This window comes from Daucus carota, chromosome 4 (assembly GCF_001625215.2).
Source record: "Daucus carota subsp. sativus chromosome 4, DH1 v3.0, whole genome shotgun sequence".
NCBI classification, from domain to species: Eukaryota; Viridiplantae; Streptophyta; class Magnoliopsida; order Apiales; family Apiaceae; genus Daucus; species Daucus carota.
Window position 1 is genome coordinate 36637938 of NC_030384.2, and position 8850 is coordinate 36646787.

General features: G+C 34.1%; 2 protein-coding genes across 2 annotated transcripts; one reads left to right on the top strand and one right to left on the bottom strand.

Moving 5' to 3' along the window:
- Positions 1–4338: 4338 nt before the first annotated feature.
- Positions 4339–7034, top strand: LOC108219247 (protein BOBBER 2). Its single transcript, XM_017392578.2, has 6 exons — positions 4339–4868; positions 5541–5713; positions 5810–5858; positions 6167–6333; positions 6406–6489; positions 6577–7034. The coding sequence occupies exons 1-6, from the start codon at positions 4472–4474 to the stop codon at positions 6613–6615; spliced, it is 909 nt and encodes a 302-aa protein (XP_017248067.1). The 5' UTR covers positions 4339–4471; the 3' UTR covers positions 6616–7034.
- Positions 7035–7195: 161 nt separating this feature from the next.
- Positions 7196–8547, bottom strand: LOC108219246 (uncharacterized). The gene has a single exon (XM_017392577.2). It carries the CDS (start codon positions 8393–8395, stop codon positions 7259–7261), a length of 1137 nt encoding a protein of 378 aa, XP_017248066.1. The 5' UTR covers positions 8396–8547; the 3' UTR covers positions 7196–7258.
- Positions 8548–8850: the final 303 nt, after the last annotated feature.

Genomic DNA, 8850 nt, shown 5'->3' on the forward strand with positions numbered 1-8850 from the left:
AACGAGCTAAACAAATAGCCACATCGTTTCCAGACTGCTTAACACACTGAATCCAAGGATTCTTGAAACTGAAAATGAATACAAAGGCTTCTCGAGTAATCCAGCCTACATCAATTCCGAAAATGATAACTTCACAATTGACATTCACAATAGTTCCATGGTTGTTGCGGTGTTCAGGCAACTCAGTTGTAAAAACTAAGTAATGAGGAACAAGAGTCCTCCAATAATGAACAACTATAATCTGCGATTGCCACCGTTCCAAACATACCCCAGCTATCTACATGCCGAGAGCCAACTATAGACATGCCGAAAGTATTAATGATACGATAAGCCAGATCTCCCAAAACTCCATCCTAATCATTCTCATTGATAACAAAGAAACACATAACAACCACAACTATAACAACTCAGAACCACCCCAAAATTAAGTACTAAATCAACACACGCCAAAAGGCGAGAAGGTAAAACACATTCGGACCTTTGATTTCAAAAGATCTGATTTATTCAGAAAACAATCAAGTCCAAGCTCAAATCCGAAACAGATCCGAGAATAAAACTCGATTGGAATCTTCGAGGTTTAAACAACACTCGATTTTATTGAAAAACAAAAAAACTGGTAAATAGTGGAGAAGATGGAAGAGCGAAAAGGATTTGGTGGATGAAGAAGATAGAAGGTGAAGAATGGAGAAGTCACGATTAGTTTTGGGAGTCGACTCTCAAAACCCCAATTTAAGATATCTTAACCAAAAAAACAACAACTTCTTTTAATCAAAAAGGTTTATCATGTGACGGAAGATATACGAAATTTCTCCGAATATTAGACAATATGATTTTAATATGTGAGATGCGAATCCATAAACTGCACCCGCACTTTACCCAAAAGTAATGTGATTTAATTTTGTTGCAATAACGAAATGGTTATAATTTTTTAATTTATCCATCAAATAAATTTAAACATTTTAGATTTAAAAAATTAATAATATATGATAAATAGGTTTTCTAAACTGATCACATATTTTTTAAGTTCAAAATTCCAAAATCAAAATAAGATGACAATAAATTAGACGAAGTCATTGATCTAACCAAATGCCTGCATAAATAATAAAATCCGCAAAAAGAAGAAGAAAAAAGAGAAAGAGAAAAAGAAAAAGAAGAATCAAAGCACAAAAAAACTACGTCAAGCAGTGAACCAATGTTATCTTAATTCTTAAATGACACGAAAAAAATCATCATATATGATCAAAATATATTTGTCATGAAGGACACTATTTAAAATTCAAAATACATTTGTCATAAAAGATACTATTTAAAATTATATAATAATTGATTTATTTATCACAAATTCAAAGTATGTTATTTTATATCTACTAAAAAAAACATGTTATTTTTTATATTATCCCATAAAATTGAACTCTTATCACACAATTTAGGTACCTATTGCTAGATTCGATTAATATATGTAAATTTTTGTTATGAAACTGTTATAAATTTCACTTTTCACTTGAAGTACACGATTAAAATATAGCTTTATAACATAGTAGTCGGCAAAATTTAATAAAATTTTGTTCCGGGAATTATAGTCCTTCTAAACCAACAAACATTAACTTCATAGCATGTACCACGGATGAGACTAAACACCCACTTCCTTCACTAGAGGCACATGCAATTATGAAGCAAAAGAAACTACTGGTTAGATTTAATGGGGAGTTCCGATTCCAAATCTAATGGTATTTATAGTGTTATGTACGAGAGGAGTCCACAAACGCTCCTGTTGAATGGACTTAGCAATGTACACATCTATAATCAGCTGTTTACAACTAGGAACTACTCGTACTAATACAACCTAACTACCTTATTTCAATGCTGAAAAAGGTTTTTTCCCTGTTAAAACATCAACTAATTTAAGCACTATATTTCATCTTGAAAACAAACAGAAACAGACTACGTTGTATATGACCAGCAAGGCTGCATTGGATATTGGATAAATTGAAGAGGTTGCGACAATCATGGCCCAATAATAATGGACGGACCATGAAGATGTTGAATCGGTCATGAGCCCCTTGCTCATGACCCAGTAGGCCAGTATTGGACGTACAGGTCCAGGAATAAGTTTCTTCAGTAGACCCACGTAATGTTGGGAGATCTTGGGCCTCTTTGCCTTTATAATTCTGCATAGTAGACCATACTCCCACCGCAAAAATAACACAAATTTTTAGGCTTTAACTTTACCTTGAACAGTTCTCATTGTAAAAACAAAACACTGATTAAAAAAATCACTTTTTCTCTTATATAGTAAAACTAGCTTATAACCCGTGCAATGCACGGGCGGTTAACATATTTGTTATTTTATTATATATATTTTAAAGTTACCTAATTTTATTGTAAAAATAAAATTACGATAGAATAACATGGTTTAATAAATTTTTTACTTAACAGTTGGATAAATTCTTCATAGTTAAGTCCGTCAAATGGCTAATTGAAAATTAGGTCGAACATATATATTTTAATGAGAATGTTAAAATATTTTTTTTTACATGTTATAATTTAAGGTGGCCTATAAACTCAGATATAAACTAACCAATCAACCTTTGATATTTCGTTATTAATAATTAATAATATGGTATAAAACATAGGCATGAAACCAAATACATCCCCATCATAGTAACCTAAATTTAATGTTTTAGTTTAATTGATAATAAAAAATATATTATAACATGTTATAAATTCAAGAGCTCCGTGGGTCGAATACCAAACGATTCACCAAACTCAGATTTGTAATATTTCTTTTAATATGAGATCATTACAGTATTTAAAAATAATGTTATTAATGTATTTTGGTTGAATAATATCACATGTTATTTATTAATAATTATATTTAATGATATTATATTTTTATATATATGGCGCCCGTGTTAATTGTAAAAACTCGGTTTTTTTAGTTAGAAAATCTAAAAAAGATAAAGCGTTTTGATTAAAAAGACAATTACTATGTTGCTCGATATTATTTTAGAAGATTGAGTTTTTTTTATCTAAAAAATATATAAAAGATAATATATTTTAGTTAAAAAGAATAATTGGTTATATATATAGATAGGTCCGTACTTCGGCCCAAGTACCGACCGTCCGACCAATATAATAATACTCCCTCTATTTTTAATTATTTGACTTTTAGACTTTTGGCACACATCTGTACGTATAAATATGTCGCCCATGTTCGTATTAATTGTAAAAGATTAATTTTTTAGTTGGAAAATTTATAAAAAGATAATATATTTTAGTTAAAAAAGTAATTACCATGTTTATCAATGTTATTTTAGAAGATTGAGTTTTTTAGTCAAAAATATAAAAAAGTAATATATTTCAATTAAAAGGATTATCTGGTTATATAGATAGGCCCGTACTATGGCCCAAATTAAAAAGAATAATTGGTTATATAGATAGACCCAGAATAATTGGTTATATAGATAGGCCCGTATTTTGACCCAAGTACTGACCTACCAAACTTTTAATGTTTCATTTTTAAAAGGATTATTATTAATTGGTTATATAGATAGGCCCGTACTTTTATCCAAATTAAAAAGAATAATTATTTATATAAATAGGCCCAGAATAATTGGTTATATAGATAGGCCCGTATTTTGGCCCAAGTACCGACCGACCGACCAAACTTTTAATATTTTAGGCCCGTATTTTGGCCCAAGTACCGACCGACCGACCAAACTTTTAATATTTCGGCTTTAATAGTATAGTATAGATGTGTTTTATTTTCGAATCTATATTTTATTATCTCAAAACTTAAAAAAAATCGATATATTGGTACTTAGACTTACACGTCTCTTTAATTTATAAAATGATGGATCTTTTTATTATAAATTCAATCATTTTTAAACATTCTAATACTTCTTCGAAACCATTTCCATGTAATTTTTTGATGGACTTAATTTTTATTAACTTACTCAAAGTGTTAAATACTCCCTCCGTCCCATTTTAGTTGTTACATTTGGGTTTGTATGGGTCAAATTGACTAAAGTTTGACTGAAATTTATTAAGATTTTATCAAGTAAAAATAAAATATGTCACTGGAAATAATTTTTAATCTACTTTAAGATGTAATTTAGGTTTTTAAAAATAATGAAAGAGTGACTTGTAATTTTTAGTCAAAAATTAGTCAATTTGATAAAAAAATAGAAATATGACAAATAAAAAGTAACGAAAAAAATTAAGGAACTTATTATTTTTTTTTTTTTTGAAAGAAAGGAACTTATTTAATTAGATGATAAAAAATATTTTGTTTTGTGTTTATTAGGGTGGCTGTCAATATGCCGGGAACTCTGGGTAAACTTATTACAGGAGTTAAAAAGCGAGTGGAACTCTCTGGTATCTTCTAAAACTTTCTAGTCCCACGTCTCCCCAAAACCCCCATTACTGTAAAACCAAAACAACAAAACCCTAGTTTTCAAATCATCAATCAATGGCGATTCTCTCCGATTACGTTGAAGAGCCTACTCAAACCACCAACACGGCGTCGTCCTCACAATCCTCACCCCAAAAGCCGTTCACCGAAGTGCTGGACGAATTAAACCCCCTAGGGTTCATCGAGAAGGCTCTCGAGTTCGCTGCACTCGAATCCAGCCTCTTCAAGTCCGATTCAGTAGTCGAGGATGTCAACTCTTTGGTCCGTGCTGTGAAAGAGAAGTTCGATGCTGAGGAGAAGAAGAAGAAGCAGAAGGTTGTGGATGATAACGCAAAGTCTCGGAATGTCGAAAAGCCCGTTAAGGTTTCGGAGCCTGTTCAAGTTAAGAAGCCGGATGAAGAGGTGAAGGTTGAGGAAGAAGGGGAGAATGAGGAAGAGAAGAGCGGAAAGCGAGGTAGTTTGCTTGTTTTTGGTTGCTTATCATTTATCTAGTGCTGCTTTGTGTGTGTTTTTCGTATAGTTTGTTACCAACTAGGCAACAATAATGTGAACATGTTCACGATTAATTTATGTATAAGGATGCACACAGTTAGAATTATGCTATTATGTTGCTAAAATGCTTATTGCTTAGGATAGCGGTTTTAGTTTGTTACTTGTAGATGTGTAGTACAGAAATGATTTTGTACTGTTAATTATATTTTGAATTTTAAATCTATGGTGGTCTTGAACATCTAAATACATATTCTAAACTGTGCCTCTTTAGGGATTTTCTGGAATAAGCCTAATGTAGTACATGAATTTGTAGAAGCTATGTGCAAAGGGGTCTTTCTTTAGGACTATGTTATGTTAACAAGATAACACACTTAAGAATGTTGTTATTTGAACTTTAGGGTTCTCCACCATTACGTAGATGTTTATGCGTATTTTTCAATATAGTTGTCATATACTTGTGAAATAATAAAGAAGAAGCTTTTGTTTCTGAGAAAAATCACAAAACTCACATGTTCCTTTCAAGTCAATGAAGTTTCTACAATTTTTTGGGCTGCAGATTGAGTAGTTCAGCTTATCAGTGGACACTGCATCTAATTTTCTGATTTTTCTCCTCAAATTTTTATGGTGTGTGCAGCTCCTAACAGTGGCAATGGCCTTGACATGGAACGCTACAGCTGGGGTCAGTCTTTGCAGGAGGTGACTATTAATGTTCCAGTACCTCCTGGAACAAAATCAAGGTTTGTTTTGTGTGAAATCAAGAAAAACCACATAAAAGTTGGGCTTAAGGGTCAACCTCCAATAATTGATGTAAGTGCTCTGTCCCAAATCTATGAATATGCTGGTCTGAAGGTTTATGTTGTTGCCTGAACAATTACTCATTTTGCTTTGTTCTCGTACTTGCAGGGTGATCTCTATCAGCCTCTGAAAGTTGATGAAAGTTTTTGGAGTTTAGGTGAGTTTCTTTCTCATTATGATATGTACACTGCTAATGTGACATAATACCTGATTGCTCCGCACCTGAGCCTCGTTAGACTCAGCGGAATTGTAAGGTGTAAGTGAAGGGAATAGAAGAGATGATTTGTTTTTTGCTGGTACATATAAAAACTGAACTTGATTGGATGAGTTCTTTGCGTGTGTACAAGTATTGAGAGTATTAAAGCATTCGTGTTAGATTCATTAGCTCTTGGTATCATCAATCATGGTTATCATAATGTTACAACATTATTTTGTGCTCTTTATATGTGATTGTTAATCTTGCAGAGGATCAGAAGTCCATCTCTGTACTTTTGACCAAACAGAACCAGATGGAGTGGTGGAAATATTTGGTTAAAGGTGATCCGGAAGTTGACACACAGAAGGTGGAACCTGAAAGCAGCAAACTGTCTGATCTAGACCCCGAAACACGCTCAACTGTGGAAAAGATGATGGTAAAGAGATATCTGTAAACTTTCTCAGTGGTCCTTTTTTGTGTGTAACTAACTTAAAATACTGGATTGTAGTTCGACCAGCGCCAGAAGTCCATGGGCCTCCCTACGAGTGATGATATGCAGAAGCAAGATCTTATGAAGCAATTTATGGCTCAAGTAAGCACTTGCTTCATTATCACAATGCCATATACATACACGTATCTGACTAATTTTCTCTCTAATTGTTTGGATATATTCATGCAGCACCCGGAGATGGACTTCTCAAATGCAAAGATGAGCTAAGGGGTTACTGTCAGTTGCAGCTACAGCCTTTTGAATCTTGTGATATCAGTTAAAAGATGGATCAACTTTTTTGTAAACTGCATGTTGGTTTAACTTTTGTGCTACTGAAACCTCTATCGATATATCTAGACTTTTGATACTATTATACTGAAAGAGCCGTTGGCTTTCAGCTAAATGTTAGTCTTTGCTCTCTATAGTAAGCATTGCCAGTTGAACTATCAAAAGTTGTTGATCAAGAAACGTGCTTACTGAATTTCTTGATGTGTTTGAGAGTCTGATGATGGTAAAATAGTAGGAGTTCTTGTGTAAAAAAGGAAGTTGTTTTTCGAGAGAAGTTTTTAAGACGCAGTTTGGTCATTATGTCTACATGGTTCTATTTGTGCTGAAAAAATTAATAGAAGTGATAGTTTGGTTGCTTATTCTTTTCTTTGTGACCGGATCTCATTCTCTCACCTTTTCTCATTACTTCAGACTGGTCATTGTGCAAATAGTTTTGTTGATTTATAAACTCTTTTATGTTCTTAAATTTTGGAATCTTGTCTGTGGATGTGGTATCAACAATATAAGATACCAACCCGGGGAGAAAAAATAACGAGGTTTATATATGTTCCTAAACAAGAATAGTAGAATTACAGAATTTTTCTTATGCAGGAAGAAGAGCCAACCAAGGCAGAAGCTTTTCATGAACCAACTCTGGCCTGTCATCATGTGGGCAATGACCAACACCTTGTAAAACAGCCAAGCTAACATTACTAGATCCTTGAGAAGTAGGTAAAGATGAAAAATAATTGCCGACAGGACCATCAAGAGGAGTAAATGGATCTTCATCACCCCACAGAATCAAAACGGGCATGGTAATTTTCGGCATCAACTGTACTGGATTTGGACCTGGTGGTCCGGTAACAATGGCGACAAATGCATCAAGTGCACCTTCCCCATCTGCTGGAGTCTTGATGATCTCCACTAGTTCATCATCCACTGATTCTTTGTTTGCATAAACAGATGACAGGATGTTCTTTAAGCTTTCTTTTTGTTTCACTCTTTCGAAGATGAATGAAGCAATCCATCTTTGGTTTAACAAGAAATCAATAAGCCAAAGCAGAGGAAACAGAAGCTTGATCCTCCAGTCATCTACGACGGCCTTGTTGTTCATCCCTCCTGCACAATTTAACAAAACAAGACCTTTTATCAGAGACTTGGGTGATGAGTTTGACTCCGCGGCTGCAATGACACAGGCAAGGCTTCCAACTGAGTTTCCAATGAGAACAGTAGGTTCCTTAACAATTTGATCCACAAAATCTAGAATCAGTTCAGCCCATTTCTCCATTGTGTACTGATAACCAATAGGTTTATCAGAATCACCAAAACCAAGAAGATCAATTGCATAAACATCGCGGTCCTGAGCTATAACTTTGATGTTGTTGCGCCAATGTGGAATAGATGCACCGAACCCGTGAACTAGAAGAACTGGCGCAGAATTGGAACTCAAAGATTCTTGAGAAGTTTTATAGACAAAGTAATTAACTGAATGGCCTTTCCATTCCCACTTTACGGAACTTTTTTTGATATCAGCCACCTGAATTCTCGCATCACTTGGTACAGAAACAGATAATGACGCATTTGCAGATACCGTCTTGCTGTTTATGAAAATCTTATACTTGTGAGCTCTGTTAAGGCTGTAGTGAAAAGGGTGGTTGAAGAAGGGCTTTACAGGGGTGGTGCTCTGCTGGTGGTTCTTTGGTGAGAGGCGAAACAGGGGAGAATTTAAGGCCATTTGCATAATGAAAAAAGAATTATTGTGATCGGAAAAGAATAATACGGGGTTGATTGATGAAGATAATCAAGTCAGAAAATGCAGAGCCACATGTTGGGTTATGCTCAAAGTCTGAACCTTATCCTGAGCTAGCTACTGCGCTCCCTTTTGTTCCAACGAGCGTGTTGTGCATGGACATGGTCGACTTGCTAGATTTTTGTGGCACTAGAAAGCGGACAGAATCGATCAAACATCAAGCATGAGCATGGTTCAAAATATTCAAAAATAAAATAAAATTCCCACCTTTGAACGTTGTGTTAAAGAAATTGAATAAGACTAAATCACACATTTTTGTCGTTGAAGTAGGTCATATTGGCATTCTTGAGTTTTTCTTCTAAAATTGAACTAAAGAGTAAAAAGGTTGTTGTCATGAATATCCCGCTTGCATATAAAAATGTAAAAGAAAAACTGTACTACGAAAC